At 42.3% G+C, this 19,224-nt stretch overlaps 1 protein-coding gene across 1 annotated transcript in view; it reads left to right on the forward strand.

Moving 5' to 3' along the window:
• Window positions 1–2,303: 2,303 nt before the first annotated feature.
• The window catches only part of LOC126188075 (uncharacterized), a 42,757-nt gene continuing 25,836 nt past the window's right edge, over window positions 2,304–19,224 (forward strand). The window contains exons 1-2 of the mRNA XM_049929524.1: window positions 2,304–2,413; window positions 11,568–11,745. Coding sequence (XP_049785481.1) covers window positions 2,317–2,413; window positions 11,568–11,745 — 275 coding nt within the window. The 5' untranslated portion in view covers window positions 2,304–2,316. The remainder of the gene's footprint in view (window positions 2,414–11,567; window positions 11,746–19,224) is intronic.

Below are 19,224 nucleotides of genomic sequence, written 5' to 3' on the forward strand. Positions count from 1 at the left end.
ATGACATGCCTCGATCAGGCCGCCCAAGGGCTACTAGCGAAGTGGATAACAGCTACCTACGGATTATGGCTTGGAGGAACCCTGACAGCAACGCCACCATGTTGAATAATGCTTTTCGTGCAGCCGCAGGACGGCGTGTTACGACTCAAACTGTGCGCAGTAGACTGCATGATGCACAACTTCACTCCTGACGTCCATGGTGAGGTCCGTGTTTACAACCACGACAACGTGGAGCGCGGTAGAAATGAGCCCAGCAACACGCCGAATGGACCGCTCAGGATTGGCATCACGTTCCCTTCACCGATGAGTGTCGCATATGCCTTCAACCAGACAATCGTCGGAGACGTGTTTGGAAGCAACCTGATCAGGCTGAACACCTTATACACAGTGACCAGTGAGTGCAGCAAGGTGGAGGTTCCCTGCTGTTTTGGGGTGGCATTATGTGGGGCCGACGTACGCCGCTAGTGGTCATAGAAGGCGCCGTAACGGCTGTACGATACATGAATGCATCCTCCGATCAATAGTGGAACCGTATCGGCAGCGTATTGGCGAGGCATTCGCCTTCATGGACGACAATTCGCGCCCCCATCGTGCACATCTTGTGATTGACTCCCTTCAGGACAACGACATCGCTTGACTAGAGTGGCCAGCATGTTCTCCAGACATGAGCCCTGTCGAACATGCCTGGGATAGATTGAAAAGGGTTGTTTACGGACAACGTAATCCACCAACCACTCTGAGGGATCTACGCCGCATCGCAGTTGAGGAGTGGGACAATCTGGACGAACTGTGCCTTGCTGAATTTGTGGGTAGTATGCCACGACGAATACAGGCATGCATCAATGCAAGAGGACGTGCTACTGGGCATTAGAGTTACCGGTGTGTACAGCAGTCTGGACCACCACCTCTGAAAGTCTCGCTGTATGGTGGTTCAACAAGCAATATGTGGTTTTAATGAGCAATAAAAAGGGCGGAAATGATGTTTATGTTGCTCTCTATTCCAATTACAGCTCCGGAACACTCGGAACAGAGGAGATGCAAAACTTTTTTTGATTTCTGTCTTTAACATTGCCGCATGATGACCTACCTGTCACCGCCGTCGTGTTACCTGAGGGAAGTAGCTCCATTGCTCCCTATGTATCTGAATTTTGTTAATTTCGTAATGTTAATGAAAGTATATAAAATTTTTTTATATTACTTCCTGAGAGCATTGCCCAAAGGAATGGAAAAACGTTTAAAAATCAGAACAGGGTGACCGGTACACCATCCACGGTCGTTAATCCGCCGTGCAGATTCGTTTCGTGCTGACTCACCTCCTCATCACGCAAGCTAATTCGCTATGCGTTAAGCTATACGAGCATGTTGAACACCAACGTGAGCATTGACTGGCATTGCAAGTAGAGACTGATCGTCGTAATATTCATTTTTGTTTAGTCATGTTTGCCTGTTGCAATTTCAAGTAGACTGCAGCTCCTCTTTCCATTTCTTCTTAGGACGCCCAAAATTTCCTTTCCATTGAAGTGTATATATATCAGTTTAGGAATTCGTTCATTTGATATCCTTACAATGTGTTCATTTTCTCTATACTGCTCTATTTTCTAAAGTGTGCTTTTGACATCCGGTTTATTTCTGATTTCACTATATTTATCCGACTGACGAGTCTGTAACCATCTCTGATGCTTCAATCGTCGTTCAAGTCTGTAACTCATACAATAGAACTGGTACACTACTCGCAAAAAAAGTCAAACAGAACTAAATTCAGTTTATTACTTTTAAAATGATATTCGTTTGTGACACTTTAAAAGTGGTACTAAAGGTTATTTTGGGGAGGAGGAGGAGCGAGGTAGTAACGAACTGTTAACCCTGCCACGGAACTGTTAAGTGGATTAATGGACTATATGGAGGACGTTTATGGGAAGATAAGTGTAGATGAAAAGCGTAGTTCAAGCAATTGATTCTGTTAGTCAGACTCAGGACTGCAAACCAGAAGTATCGAAGGATTAACCACACTACTGTTTCTGCGTAACTGACAGTGACGCAGTAGGCTCCTTCTGTGCCTCGCAGACAGCTCAGTATGGAGCAACGTGTAGTGCGGGCTTCCCATGCGGAGTCACCTGAAGGCGGAGAGTGCAGTCTTGTGCTCGGCCAGACTGAGTCAGCGCCGGGGTGCGTAAGCGCCGGAAGTGCACCTGAGCGCCGGCCCTCTCGCCGGAAGTGCCGCAGTCCGCTGTCTGCAGATAGTGCGCCCGCCTCCCGATACAATATAAAGGGACCGCCCACGACAGGGGGCGTCAGCCAGCAGACAGGCAGAGCGACATGAGGTGCCTCTGGACGCTGAGACTGTTGGCAGCGGCCGCCGCATCTGCACTGCGCGGGGCTTCGGGGCTGCCGGCGCCGGCCTACCTCAGCACTGGTGAGCCTCCACCGGAGGGATACGATTCCCCACCGCTGAACGCGCCTACGAACGCTTTAGTTTCTGCGCTGGCTTCTTGTGGCTCAAAAAAACAATTTTAAATATCTTAGACGATATTGGTTTTATACAGGGTTTCTCAGTTTCACAGTTCTTCTGTAGTGGTCAATCCAAGGATTGGTTTGCAACAGCTACAATTGCAGCTTGTCTCGATTCTGTGCGTCTTTCAGCTTTTCTCTTTATTTCTTTATAGGTGTTACATCTCACATCTTTCACGATTTGATCCATGTACCTCAGCCGTGGTCTTCCTCTTGGTCTTCTTCCCTCGACATATCCCTCTGTGGTTGTGTTCTGGAGTCCTTTATGTCTTAATAGATGGCCTGTAAATTGCAATCTTCTTCTAACAATGAAACTCCAGAAGCTTCTCTTCTCACCTGCTCTTTCCAGAACCGCTTCGTTTGTGACCTTGTCGATACATTTTATTTTGAGCATGCGTCTATAGCACCACATTTCAAAAGGATTTAGCTTCTGGTCTTCCTCTGTCCCGAGAGTCCATGTTTCACACCCATAGCATGCCACACTCCACACATATGATTTCAAAAATCTTTTCCTAATTTCAAGGCTGATGCTCTTAGATGTTAAGGTGTTTTTCTTCTTGTTAAAAGCAGCCTTTGCTTGAGCAATTCTACTTCTGCCTTGCTCCTTCCATCCCTGGTAATATTACTGCCCAGATAAATAAATTTATCAACTTGTTCAAGCAGTTCATTGCCTACATGAACTTGGACTTTCACTTAATCTTTTTTGTCGCATGCGATTACTTTTGTTTGTGCTTTATTAATTCTCATATTATATTCTTCCCCCATAAGTTTATCCATTCTATTCAGTAGGACTACAAGATCTTCTTCACTTTCACCTAGGACAGCTATATCATCGGCATATCACATCTATTCCTTGGCCACGAATTACTACACATTCCATCCCTGGTAATATTACTGCCCAGATAGGTAAATTTGTTCAAGCAGTTCTTTGCCTACATGAACTTGGACTTTCACTTGATCTTTTTTGACGCTATTTTGTTAGATTCGCACTGGGCAGTCGGATTTTTTAATTAAATTATATACAGGTTCTAAGCAATTACTACAATTCGTAGTTACCTCGGTGAGATGGTTGCAGTGGCGGCTGAACGGGTATCGCCCAAGCTAGTTATTCGCATTCATACGATACGACAGTTTCACAGTAGTTTTACATTTAAATCTAATTCGCAAGCCACCTGGCGATGCGATCTTTATATACCACCGTCACTTCCCAGCTTCCCTGTTACAGTCAAGAATAATTTTTGGTAAGACTTCATGTGAGCTCGAATCTCTCAAATTTTACCTTTATGGTCTTTCCACGAGGTGTACGTAGATGGAAGCAATGTGTTGGCTGACTCGTCTAGAACCGTACGCTCTCTGAAGTTTTGCAGTGCTGGAGAACACTACTCTCGTAGCGTCTACACTGCAGAAGGATGAACATCTTCTTGATGCTTTTGCCATTACTAAAAGAAACTGAGACGAATCGCGTGGGTATTTCCTCTCTCAATCGGATCTAAGGTCCCAGTTTGCCGAAATGTGTGTTTAAGTATCGGTAGGACGAGAGTTGCAAGTTGTATTTTCAAAAATTCTACAGACTAATATTTTGTTGGATCCAAAACATCATTCTCTCGGAATAACTGGATTGACTTCGTGTTTTCGTGACCGTGAAAGTTTGGAATATTTCAGGCTCAGATTTGATTCGCACTGGGCAGTCGGATTTTTTAATTAAATGATGCGCAGATTCTAATCAATTACTACAATTTGTAGTTATCTCTGTGAGATGGTTGCAGTGGCCGCTGAACGAGTATCGGCCAAGCTAGTTATTCGCATCCATACAATACGACTCACCCACATTTCCGCTTGAGAAACTGTCAATAACAAATCAAATGGTTCAAATGGCTCTGAGCACTACGGGACTTAGCTTCTGAGGTCATTAGTCCCCTAGAACTTAGAAATACTTAAACCTAACTAACCTAAGGACATCATACACATCCATGCCCGAGGCTGGACTCGAACCTACGACCATAGCGGTCGTGCGGTTCCAGACTGTAGGGCCTAAACCGCTCGGCCACTCCGGCCGGCTGATAATAACATATTAAAGAGATTATTGGTATTAAATAGTAAGACATAAGTCAATACTTGAACAAAAATGAGTAAATATTGTCACTTACATGAGTTTACAATCATACAGACCAAGGACGGGAGGAGCAAAGGTAATGAAGTTAGTAAAAAAAAGATGAATATCAGACAAATGAGAGAGGTTGCTTCAAAAATACTTCGTAATTTCGACTTATCCTTCTAAATTTTAAAACACTATGGATTCTTGTTTTACATATAAGACTTTTGTCTTAATCATCAGTAGCACAGTGCACAATTAGGTCATTATATTTAGAGAAAAAATAATTTCATTGGCACAGGAAAAAAATACTATTACGTTGTTATAAATTCCTGAGCATTCTTCCAGTGAATCTGTCTTGCGTCCTCTCTGTAATTAATTCTATGCGGTCGTTACACTTTACACATTACATGTGCCCATTCCTAGATATTTTGAATATGTGAGTGCTTGCAGCGCTTTTTTGACAATCGTGTTATTATATAATAATGCGTTTTTCCTCCTGTTCAAACGCAACCTGTTGCACTGCCTACTGCTAATCCGTGCACCGAAGATCGATCTTCTGCAAGTCTCCTTGCATTTCGTTACAACTTTATGGCCTTGCGACCACATTAGATGCAACAACCAGTGAATAGTCCTGGTCCTTTAACAGTGCCTTGGTGTACTCCCGAAGTTAATGTTGCATCGGAAGATTTCTTTCTGTTGACAACGACGTACCGTTTTCTGCTTCCTAGGAATTGTTCAGTCCAGTCACAAAGTTGGTCTGTTATTCCGCACTCACCTATGTTGTTTAATTGATGACTGTGAGGAACTGGATGAAACAGCTTCCGGAAGTCAACAAACAAGTCTTCAGCTTGAGTGTCGCTAACGACTGCTTTCTGTCTCGTGGACAAACAGAGCGAGCTGAGCTTCATCTTGCACTAATCTTTTCATCTTCATGTAACTACGATATTCAAAATCCTCTATAATCTACTGTTTGTTTTGCATATTCTTCACCTGTTCGTATTATTTGTTCCTATTATTTACACGTTTTACTGCTTGTGACATCACTAACTTAACCATTCTTGTACGCCATATCAGGTGTACCACCAACTTGTCACACTCAGATATACCATCAACGTCCCTCTTCTTCTCGTAAAGTCTTGGATAGATTTGTTTCCTCACATAATCTTTTTGGTACTTCTTCATTTTGTACTCTATGTATCCATTTAATTACTAAAATTCTACGACAGCCCCTTATTTCAAAAACTTAGTTTCTCCATATCCTTAACTCCAATGGTCCAAGTTTCACTTTCGTACAATGGTGCACTGAAGACGCACACCTTCATGAAGTATATTTTCATCTCCAAATTTCGTACAATTACAGCCTTTTCACTGAAGAAAACTTTTTTCGCCTACGCCAATCTGCTAATGTTAAACTTAATTTCCTAGACAGGGGAATTATTTCCTTTACTCCTTTCCTATTTTGCTCTAGACTTTGATATTAAGTAACAAAAAGATATGCACTACATTTATTTGTTAAACCGTCTTCTCCTTGCATGATATTTCTTACTGATACAAGCTTATAAAGGTGTCATTCTTTTAATTTACTTTTATTTATCTTCCTTTCCAATGAATTACGTATCTTCACTTCGGTGGCATAATTGCGTTCACAACACACATAAAATTAAAATAAAATTATAAAGGTATAAAAGGAAATATCCATGTGAGACTAATATTTACAATTTACTCAAAATCGTCGACTTTGTCAAATTGGATCGCAATTACCGACATATAATTGTAAGGGCGCAATCCTTTATCAATGAGAAAAGACACGTAAAACAGTTGGATGGGTTTCACAAAAATACTGTTTAATAATTAATCATTTCGTACTATAATTTAGTAAAAAGCCACATTAGTTAGTCATTTATAGCTCATAAATCCTCTATACTACTGTTGACTCGCTTGCAGAATATCTCAAGAACTTAAACACTTTGAAACACATGTTACTCATTTCACAATTATACACCTTTTTAGTTATCGTTAGGCTTTAAGTGGTTCAGATGCTGCTCTGGAGGCCTGACTATATACCATTCATTTGGCTCCTCAATCAGTAGCTTTCTGAGTTAAGAGGTGAACAGTGGTTGCAAATAATCATGCTCCATCAAGAAGAACATACTACTGTTGAACAGCTTCAGTCATTTGAACAGTGTCGCATTGTTGGCTTACCGGAAGCTGGGTGGACATGTTGACGGATTGCTACACATGATGGTCATAGTGTATCGGTTCTGTGCCGTTGTTTTCAACAGTCGTCTATGGATTATTCCCACATCTGTAGACAAGATTCTGGACGTCGACGTAGCACAGATACACGTCAAAATCGACGAATGGTGCAAGCAACGGTGACCCATCGAACATCGTCCAGGGACGAAATCCGGGCACATCTTGGACCTGCTGTGTCATCAAGGCTTATTGGGAATCGTATACTTGTAGGAGAATTAAGTTCACATACGTCTCTGGTTAGGCAACAATCGGCAACGTAACAGAGCTAAGAGTGGCTACGCTGGTGTAGTCGAGGTGTTAACTGGAGAGTGGAGAGGCACTCTGATCTCTCAACTGATGAGAGTAGGTTCTGCCTATAAGCGAGCGATGAACATGCACGTGTATGTCCTAGACCTGGTGTGATCCCTATTCGCGACTGCTCTCCCCCACGACAACAGTCCCCATTCCAGTTTTCTAATGCGGGAGGCCGTCAGTTACAACACACGGTTGCATTTGGTGTTTCTGCAGGGTAAAGTAACCTGTGCCCTCTACCTTGAACGGGTTGTTACTCTTTCTTCAGCAGGAGGTGATGTGCTTTTGAGCGGGGCAATGCACGTCCACATATAGCTACTGCGACGCAACATGCTCTTGGTGATGTGTAGCTGCCCTGGCCACAAGATTATCAATCTGTCGCTAAGTGATACGTATCTGAAATTTTTTATTTATTCGTGTACGAAATACATCATAAAATAAATAGCTACTAAAAAATCCAAATACATAATTTAAAATGCAAAATAGGTATGTTTCTATGAAAACATACAAGTAAAATGCAAAGCATAAGATGTATTTTGCTTGGTGTTGGTTGCAGCCGTCTCGGTATAATTCAGTTGGTCCTCTTGAGTGCACACTCTGGTTGCCCCCACTAATGGACATCTTAGAAGGTGTTCCGCTTTTGGTGTTCCACAACAATCACACTTGTAAGTTTTGCGTAACCCCACCTTGCCATGCCCGTATTACGTCAGTTTACCGTTTACCGCAGTCGCCAGTCTAGGTCGGAGCCTCGGGGTATAGTTCTCCTCTGATAAAGACTCCTGGATATTCGTCTTGCTATAATGATTTTGTGGAGATTCCAGTTGGTTGTACTGGGTATATGAAACTTCGTCTGTGTACTGATGTACTGATACGACTGTTAAGGCACGCTTTACTGAAATATGTGTGTTTCATTTGGTCTGAATTTCTCGCATCACTTGTTAATAAAATGACCTTGTCCTTGACAGTGTTTTTTTGCGGCAGTAACATGTTTAACGAAGTGTAACTATGATTACATCGGGACAAGCGTGGGCGTATGCGACAATAGGAACCCAAGGTTTGCACCCTGGCAGTTATTACCTTGCTTCGCAGAGGAATGAAATGCTCAAAACATAGCTTTATAGCACCATACAGGGTTCACATCCTGATGTGGAAAGTCTCGCCGAAGAAGTGAATTATTTGAAGGCTCTTTTCCGTAAGAACAGCGAACACTGCACACTTCACTGAAAAAATACCACAGATGTAAACAAGACCTGGAGAAGGCTGTAGATACCCCATTCGACGGCGCACTATCCAGGAAAACAGGACGCTTTCTGAAACACAAGATCTGCTAATTAGTATCAAGGGAGACCTCTGACTGTGTAAACCTTACGTCTATGAAATCCTTTGCCAACACGAATTTAAAAATATACGGCAGAATATTCGTACAATTGAATGTCGCTTCCGTGACCGCTCGACTAATGCTGCAAAACGAGTTTACTGTCGCAGAGCACCTTACCTGAAAACACGGGACGCATTAGAACTGTACAAAATTTTAGGCACAGTCTCCTATTGGGACTGTGTCATTAACGAATCTGGTGAGATGCGCGTTGGGGAACGGCTGAACAACTGCGCTTACAATCTCAGTGAGGTACACCGCATAAGAAGGAGCTACTACATAACAACAACGAACTGTCTTCCTCGGTAGACGAAGTAACTGCCCGTATGTCTCCGGAATGCGTCATAAGACTCGAAGCTCAGGCGAAGCGGCGAGCAACAGGGATGGGGGAAAGAGGTAAAAGCTGCGTTATCGCCCATAGGGAGCCAGTTCAACAGCGGACGTGATTATGTCAACGTGGTTGATCGGTGAAAGCCTCCCTTTGGAGCCGTAGAGGCAGCTATGTGCGAGTGAATTATTTTGTCACTAATTACGCAGAGAGAAACTGAAGAGTAACCAAAGGCACTCGTTTGAAACCGAAGCATACATTTTCTGTTTCCTGTTTATGGCTGCCTTTCACTGAACTGTAAAGCCGGAACGCTAGAATGATATCAAAGAAAACAGTGCCATCGGTAACAGCGTCGCTCTCACATTTCATTACAATGAGTTGCATGTAGCTAACGTTACTTCGAATTCAAGCGTGCGTGTGTGCGGTAGTAAAATGTTTTCCTCTTTCGCTGCCTTTTGCAGTCGGTACTCGCAGCAGTAGCGCATATGGACCGTAATCTGGTGTGGTTATTTCACTGATTTGTTAAAATAATCTCGAAGGTTAGCTTTCAATGTTGTGGATTATTTACGATAAAGTAAAATACGGTAGAGCAGCGAAAAGAGCTTGATATGCAAACCAGTTAATGACAACTGGTCCACAAAACACAACCATAAGAATCATTATGAGTCGTTTAGGTCGTACCTTGTCTCTTCTGAAACCTGCTGAAGAAGACACCGTGACGTGTGTGTTGCTAAGGATTAGCCTTAACAAGAATGTGGACTTCTTGGAATTACAGAGAGAAATTAAAATTGATCACATGTTAAATTGGAGACAAATAATGTTGCGTTAAGTTCTGATTAGCAAAACAGTGCAACATCCATTATAACGAGACCATTTTACTCCATAGTCTGTATCGTGTTTGTAAATAAATTAGACAATCACATCCAGAAGGAAGGAGATCCGAAGTCGCCCCTGATTATTCGTATTTTATGTTCTGTGATTTACGTAAATCACACAAGGCAAAGTCTGGGATGGATGTTTCAAAAAGTCAATGGCTGGAGCTAGAATCCCGGCTCTTATGACTCCAGCATCTAGAGGATACTAAACTCTGACCCCCCCTTCTAAAAAGTGTTCTCGGTAACCTTGCTGCATCAAATTAGAATAAAACATCGAATTTCCACTGTAACTGAATCACTGTATACGAGGATGTCGCGATAAATTTCTTTCTTATCTAACTTTTTCTTCAGTTTACTTATTTTATTTTATTCTTTTTTTCTAATGCGGAGAAATCAGTGTGCATTTCAACATTACGTAGTCCCACCGTTTAAACATGCCACCTCGGGGAAAAGCAGAATGATTTCTTTGAAGAGCCTGATACACAATATTCCTCTCCCGCTCTTCCTCAAATGAGAGAAGGCCTGTTATTATTTAATACTGTCAGCATCCACCGGGAACTAACCACTAACCTTTCGTCTTTCGTTCCTTAGACCGGAGAGGAAGAGTTCCAAGAAAGTGTGCCTGTCATCACATGTCGACGCTGGAAATCGATCAATCGGGCGTATAAGCATATTTCGTGTAACATACCCAGTTGTTTGTATAACCCTGTTACACGATATGACAAGTGCACTGATACGATACCGATGGACAGTTTCCTGTGAAAAAGGTCGATAGATTGCATGCAATAGAACACTGTCAGCATCTGAAACATCTTCTACTTGGTCTTTTCAAAATTCGTCCGCTTTTTATATATACGCTGGTATTCATGGCGCTAATCTGGTTAAGGTACTGGTGGAGGAATGAACTTTGAGCTGTGACCATATCCACGCCTTTGTGATTTGTTTCTTATCGATGATTCTTCTCTTAAAACCTATACCGATCTTCAGCAGCTCGTAGTTTCATAGTTGTGCATCTTTCTGCGTTATGTTCCTAACACAATTTTCCATCGTTGTTGGCAGCAGTGTGGTCGAGCTGTTTCTTGCATTTAACGGTAGTACGAATTTTCTTATGCCATTTGTACAGTATTCCTACTACACTTTTTGTATTGCTATGTCTTTTCTGTCCTGTTAAGCCAGTCCCTATGCTCCAAGCGTGTTATCACTGCTTGTTCTTTACACATAATGTACTGAGTAAGCTATGCGATTCTTTAAAGAGGTGTTTTGAGTCTCATTTACTTTCGTGCTATATCGTCTGCTATCGTTAGCATTACTATCCATGACCCACGCAGTTTTATTCCTCGTACGAATTATTTCTTCGCTTTCATCGCTCCTTTTCGACATGCAGTCCAAACTTACCTGAGATTATCTGTAAACATGCTCTACACTCTCCACAATACGATTTTGTCTTTCATGTTCTTCCACGTATGTTACTCTCAGTAGCTTTTGGTAGGTGTTGCAAATAACTCGACTGATTTTGAACTTTGTGATAGTATCAGGATTTTCAAGGTATCACATTCTACTGTAGTGTGGCTGAACGAAGAATCATAAGTACTATGAATATATCTGAATATTTATTATTCTCTCTTCAGTTACTAGCCACGAATGCAGAAGTGCTCCGCTGTTATATTTTATTTCTGGAATTTCTGGAAGCAAATATCTTCACCAAGCAGATTTTAATTTTTTACCTGCTATTCAGAATTACTTATAATGGAATTCTACAGCATATTTAAGTGAGGTAAGTAAATCGTCAAGCTCAGTATATTGGAACTCGTCACGGGAAAGACTGACCTGGTGTTCCAGGTGTAGCAGTTGGAGAGGAGATGCCGGCGTTGGCGTACGCTGGTGCTGGGACTTTCCAGAATGGAGTGTACACCACAATGTACGACAGCTTTGGAGAACCTCTGCATAGCTTCTGGCCTTTGAACGGACTCTGGAACGGCGCAGAACTAGCTCCCTGGCGGTCAACGAATACTTTCAGGTATCGTATGAAGACCGTTCTGGGGAATGGATTGTGGGAAATTAATGTACGACTACAGGGCTACGGCGAATCTTCCTGGTTTTGGAAGGTACTACTTTTTTTCTTTTTTCCGTCCATACTAACAAGCAGCTGAGGTACTTCTAAATATTAATTCACGATATATTATGTTATAGACGAATTTCTCTTATATGCCTCACAATTATAGGAGATTAATTAGGAATTACAGTTTTTCCACTTCTTGAGCTTTGAAGTACACTTTCCTTTTAATAAATATCATGAAAATTTTTTATCTGTTGCGACACAAGCGGACGCTACCTCAGGGCTTATGGTAATCGTACCTGATAGGTATATTGCAGAAGCGAATGGGACTCTCTTTGTTTCATCTTTTCCTGTTCTTGAGAAGTGGTTATGGTGCAGAATCAAATTTATCTCACTAAGATTCTTATTATATTAATTTTTGTGTGCTATCTTACTTCTACAGTGTGTTTTATTCTGTTTGTAATGAACAAGAGAAACTACGGTTTATTATAAGAGATTACTCCTCATATTGTAAATCACTTTGGCAGCCTCTTTTCTAGAGGCATGAGGATAATACCATTTCGTTTCAAAATATTTGTAGTTGTTATTGCAAGCATTCGACGTAGTACTAAACTACCTTGTTGACTGAGAAGGGTTACCAATTTACTCACCTTAATAAGTAAACCAATGTTTATATTTTGCGGTAACTGTAGCTTTTCTTTCCTTCTCGTTAGGTTTACACAAAGAACAATAATCTGTATTGTCAATCCTACTACCCGAAACGATAGACAAATCTTAACTCTTTGTTTCCTTTTTTCTTTCCTCCTTCTGTTCTTCCAGAACAAAGAAAAAATAAATGGAAGTAAAAAATGGTAGTCAGCAATTTGTCATTCGAAACTTGATTGTTTCATAACATAGCACGACCATCCTTAAGGCAGTGCATATGCGTAGAGCTTAAAGTATCAAGAAAATGTGTATGTATACAGGGTGTAAAAAAATTATGTATGTAAAGTTTTAGAGTGTCTAAATCTTCACGAATCTCTACTGAAGAACGTGTGACAGTTTTGCAAGCAGCTTTTTTACACCCTAATCAAAAAGTAAGTGTACTAGATTTTTATATTTTTTAGAAACAGTGTGTATGAAAAAATTACAGTATACTGTTGATAGAATTGTTGACTATTTTTCCAAAAATCGCCATCCCGTTCAGTGCATGTCCCGAGCCGTGCCAACAAGATTCTTTGTGCTCTCCTGGAAGAACTCTCCCATCAGCTCCTTCCCCCACATCCACTCATGTGTGTCTTCACGGAAGTGGAAAGATAATAATCTGCAGGCGCCAAGTCAGAGGAATACGGGGAGTGGTTTAGAACATCCCACGCAAAAGAGACCAATAGCGCCTTGGTGGCTAAGACCGAGAGAGGGAGGGGTTGTGAAACAAACACCCACCTTTTGTAAGCATTCCGCTCCTTTTGTTTCTAACGCTGCTTCTGATCTTCTTCAGGTTCTCACAATATCGTTGTTGACTGGTGATCTTCCCATGCGGCAGAAATTCAAGCAAAAACACCGAGGTCATAATTTTTTGCACGAAATTTTTTCAGTTGTTTTTGTAGATAAGGGAATTGGTGTGACGCCACTGTGACGACTCTCTTTTCGTCTCAGGCGTGTAACGAATCGCCACGTTGCATCTCCAGGCACAACAGAGCCTAGAAAATCTTTACTTTCCAATTCAAGTCGCTCAATAAACTAGCGGGTACTGTTGACCCGACTTTTCTTGTGCTGCTCTGTCAGTTGTTTTCGGATCAATCTTGCGCACAGCTTCTGTTAAGCCAGTGTTTTTGTGAGTGTCTGCCATAAGAGAGTTTGGCAGTGTCGTGAACACATCAAAGGAGGTTGATCCACTTCCAATCGGCGATGTTCAGGATCACTTTCCTCAATTTTTTGCATCAACAGTCAAAATGGAAGGCCTTCTGCTCTTATATTCGTCCTGATCGTTTGTTCTGCCTTCACTAAACTTCCTACACAACTCAGACACATTAGTTCTTTTCATAGCACCTAAGTCGTAAATCTTTCTGATTCGCGAAAAAATTTCTTCAGGTTTTATTCATTCCGCGAGAAGGAACCGGATCTCAGCAAGTGGCTCTCACTTGGCGGGATTTCATACCATCTTACATGCAACTAGACACTCGTACCACCGTGTTGCTGCGATGCTAGCTCTGGCCAGGGTCCCCCCCGCCACTCCCTCTACCAGTCAGTGTTACCAACCCTCAAAAACAAAAAACCGCAGCCTGTTGTGGTTACAATACACTCACTTTCTGAACATTATATGTACATATATGCTTGGGGCTACAGTCTGGCACACATACAAGAAAACCATGAAAATGCATCAAATCAAATAACATTTCAGGTAGAAAATAGGCCGGGTACGCTTTTCAGGTATGGTATGTGCTTTCCTCGCTTATGTCAGCATTCTACTCGATAAACGCTAGGTGGGAACCGACGCAGAGCTTCCTATTATGTGCTCGGTTGGATCAAGTTTTACTGACAATGGTGACTTAGATATTGTTGATCTCCAATTGTTAGCCCATAAATGTGCTATGTGCGGGCAAGTCGCTGAGAACGATTTTTTCACTTCAGTCTTGTGCCAATGATCGAAAATGTCCAGTTGACGGGGCCAGCTGTAGATAACTTTTCCATACGAGTGGTGTCACCCCCTCCCCACTTTTCCCTCTCAGGTTGTTGCCCGCGTTAGTTCATGTTATGCACTGTATACACGTGGGCAGCCTCTCAGCCGGCCGGAGTGGTCGAGCGGTTCTAGGCGCTACAGTCTGGAACCGCGCGACCGCTAGGTCGCAGGTTCGAATCCTGCCTCGGGCATGGATGTGTGTGATGTCCTTAGGTTATTTAGGTTTAAGTAGTTCTAAGTTCTAGGGGACTGATGACCTCAGAAGTTAAGTCCCATAGTGCTCAAAGCCATTTGAACCATTTGTACCCTCTCTCAACTTGACTCCCCAAGCGGCCGCTACTGTTACGCGTCTTTCACGAAAACCTTTCAACTGTGGCACCTCTGGAGTCGCTCTCCTCCTCGCGCCTCAAGTGGCGACTGATATCGCCTGAGCATTGAACAACCCTTGCCAGTCCGTCAAATCTCTGTATATCGATACTGTCAACTTTAGATTCAGCAGGGATAAATGAAGGAGGACGTAAGGGCCTATGAGTAAAACTGCGTGGCTAGCCATGCTTTATCTCTTCCCTGAAAATCCTTGCATGAAGGGAACAGCTATTTCTTTCAAAATATGTAGTTCAAATGTGTGTGAAACCTTATGGGACATAACTGCTAAGGTCATCAGTCCCTTAGCTTACACATTACTTAACCTAAATTATCCTAAGGACAAACACACACACCCATGCCCGAGGGAGGACTCTAACCTCCATGACTGCAGCGCCCTTGACCGCTCGGCTAAGCCCGCGCGGCAAAACGTGTAGTAATAGTCATCATCACGCTCATAAAGCTGCAACGCGTTGAAGGATAAAAACAACAAAAATCACATTGGTTTGAAGTGTACTACATGCTTATACATGCAAATTATTAATATTTCAGCGCAACCGCAGAACGTAGGTAGGATTAACGCACTCTGATTCAGAAATAACATGTGGATGTTTATTGTTTGTAAGAAGATCATGTTATGTTTCTTGTAAGTAGGAGAGACATCAGTCAACACTTATCAGAATATGACGACAGTATGATTGTTCCCAATCGTAGCTGCTGCTTATAGCTGCGCAATATTGTTTCTTGCGTTTATCGCAACCCGAAGACTTTATGAGAAAATATAATCGACGGGTCTTAAAGAACCATTTGGGATCTTAACAGCCCCACACAACTAGCGCCCGAGGGGACATACTGCTCTATCGGCTGTGTACGATAGCGCAGCCACGTCAGTTGCGTCGACTCACAAAACTGGTTTGTTTGTAGCAAGACATGTGTCAACAAGAACAGCGCGACAGGAGCACCGGAGAGCAATAGGGAGACAATAGTTGCCGCTTCACTTGACGTAGCTGTAGAAGGAGGCATCACAACAGTAGCGCACCCAACAACACCAGTACTGCAGACATGAGGGGCACCAAGGCCTTGTTTCAGACGAGCCTAGGACCAGCGTGCAATATCAGGATAAACATACACCCCCTTGAATGAATCACAGGTTCCGTAACGAGTTCTGTTTGTACGAACAGATAACGATCATTCATCTCTTACTCTTCAACTTCGTCCAGATGTTTACAATGTTTCGATAATTGTATTAATTTAACTACACTGTCTACGTTACACAGTTTTGGAACGAAGGATGCACAACGCAGATCTGATTTGACTAGCATTATTTGCTTCCAGAAAGGTCTGACATTGTATTTGAAAATTGCTGTCAATAACAGTTGAGTTTTATGTGTCCGTTTATGGAGTCAAACCCCAGTGAACACAGAATATAAATACATTTTACAATTCTGTCGTTTTTAATCACTGGACCTTGAAAGGTCGTAAAAATAGAAAGTATAACGTTACTGGAACGGATGACCGTAGCCATGGGGGATAATGTTTCCGCCGCATTTGTGCTGTCCGATATCGACAAAATATTTCCAACGTTCCAGCGCTCTACCAAAGCATTCTATTATGATATCCTTCTACGTTATTTATTGAGTAAGCTGCAATCGTAATGGCCTGGAAACTATAATTTTTCAGCGAATTACATAGTGAACGACACTGAAATTTTAGTTATACAACCGCCCCTGCTTACCTTTGGTGTTTAACATTACATCATTTAATTAACTGTCAGATCATTAGAATTCTATGAAATGACACCTCATATTCTGCCAGGTTTAGCTTCCAAGCAATGTTGGTTACAGATTCTCATAATTGCGTATTTCTCTAGTTGACAAAGTTTTTGTCCTAACTTTTAGTTGCTGTTTCAATTCTTTCTTTAATAGCTGACAGAACGTACTACAATTTATAAAGAGCAATGCTTTACCTATAGTAGCTTCCTAAATCCACATTTATCACGTAATTGGTTTAAATGGCTCTGAGCACTATGGGACTTAACTTCTGAGGTCATCAGTCCCTAGAACTTAGAACTACTTAAACCTAACTAACCTAAGGACAACACACACATCCATGCCCGAGGCAGGATTCGAACCTGAGACCGTAGCTGTCGCGCGGTGCGTGACTGTAGCGCCTAGAACCGTTCGGCCACCCCGGCCGGCTACCACGTAATTACTGTAAGATCTGTAGACACGCTGTGTTATATTCAACAATAATTCGGCAGAGTTTAACGAATTCCAATAGGTTTTCAACACTTTCTGCTTTCTTGTCTTCCGTTTATTATTTTACTTATTTAGATATTCAGTATCAGCTAGCGTACCAGTGTCGTAGCATCTAAAATCATTGCTTCCTCTGTAGTCATATCGGCAGAGCTAAATGCTCTTCTATTAAATCGTCTTTTGTGGGATTGCAGCTCGAATAAAGGAGTGGTATCTTTTAACGAAACACAACTGGACAGGGATCTAAGCACATCTACTATCGCTGCTTTCCGATCACTGTGTTCCTCTATCCAGTATCTTCGAATACTAAGGTGTTCTTTCCAGGATTTCAACATCTGGTGTCTTTCACAAAAGGGAACCTCTTATTAAAATGCTAATTGTTTTGTAGTCCTTTATTTTTTATGCAATTTATACGTCATATCAGTCATTCTCAACTGATGTATCATTTATAAAAGCAGTTTTCTTTTAATTTTTTTTTACAATAATAAGGACGTATTGTGCTCCACTTGTCTGTTAGAACTATACGAACAGCATATAAGAAGACATCAGTATTTTGGGCCATAGGTGATTCTATTTGTAGTATGGTGTTTCAGTTCTATCTAAAATACAATGATGAGCCAAAGAAACTGGTACACCTGCCTAATATGTTGTAGGGTCCCTGTGAGCACGCAGAAGTGCCACAACACGAAGGGACATTGTCTCGAATGGTGTCTGAAGTAGTGCTGGAGGGACCTTACACCGTGAATCCTGCAGGGCTGTCCATAAATCCGTAAGAGTGCGATGGAAGTGGAGATGTTTTTTCAACAGCACGTTGCAGGGCATCCCAGATATGCTCAATAATGTTCATGTCTGGGGACTTTGGTGGCCACCGGAAGTGTTTAAATTCAGAAGAGTGCTCCTGGAGCCCCAATTCTGGACATGTAGGGTATCGCATTGTCCTGCTGGAATTGCCCAAGTTCATGGGAATGCACAATCGACATAAATGGATGCTTGTGATCAGACAGGATGTTTATGTACGTGTCACCTGTCAGAGTAGTATCTAGACGTATCAGGGGTTCCATATCACTCCAACTGCACCCACCTCACACTATTATAGAGCCTCCACCAGCTTGAATAGTCTCTTGATAACATACCGCGTCCATGGATTTATCAGTTTTGCTCCATACCCTTACATGTTCGTACGCCGGATACAATTTGAAACGAAACTCGTCCGACTAGGCAATACGTTTCCAGTCATCAACTTTCTAATGTCGGTGTTGACGGTCCCAGGCGAGGCATAAATCTTTGTGCCATGCAGTCATCAAGGGTATACCAGTGAGCGTTCGGCTTCGAAAGCCCATATCGATGATGTTTTGTTGAATGGTTCGCCCACGCTGACACTTGTTGATTGTCCAGCACTGAAATCTGTAGCAATTTGTGGAAAGGTTGCTCTTCTGTCACGCTGAACGATTCTCTTCAGTCGTCGTTGGTCCTGTGCTTGCAGGATCATTTTCCGGCCGCAGCGACGTCGGACATTTTATTTTTTACCGGATTCCTGGTATTCACTGTACACTCGTGAAATGGTCGTACAGGAAAATCCTCGATTTATCGCTACCTCAGAGGTGCTGTGTCCCATCGCTCGTATGCCGACTATAACATCACGTTCAAACTCACGTGCAACTTGATGACCCGCCGTTGTAGCGGCAGAAACCACTCTAACGACTGCGCCAGACTCTTGTTGTCTCATACAGGCCCTGCCGACCGCAGCGCCGTATTCTGCCTCTTTACGTATTCTGTATTTGAATATGCATGCCTATACTAGTTTATTTGGGGCTTCAGTGTATATCTAAAATAGTGAATTAACACTTACTTCTGATATGGCATTACAATTCAAATCCGTTAAGTCTCTGCAGTATACTCATGTAGTATGTTGAGTAACTGACTATGTCTGTTGAGATAGGCTTTTTTAAGTGAGTGGTTTGCAACCAGGAACGATCTAGTTTCGACGAGCGAACCACGTGTTCTGTATTTGTCGTTTAGGAGAGAGAGCGTCCGGGACAACTTTTGATGGTTTAACGCGCAAAGTATGTCGTCTCTATTTGCCAACATGAGACTCTGGTCTCCTTGCGAGTGTTAGAAATGTAGCGGGGTATGGTTTTGAATGACATCATTCCTCAGTAACAG

Source organism: Schistocerca cancellata, chromosome 5, assembly GCF_023864275.1.
Source record: "Schistocerca cancellata isolate TAMUIC-IGC-003103 chromosome 5, iqSchCanc2.1, whole genome shotgun sequence".
Classification (NCBI taxonomy): domain Eukaryota; kingdom Metazoa; phylum Arthropoda; class Insecta; order Orthoptera; family Acrididae; genus Schistocerca; species Schistocerca cancellata.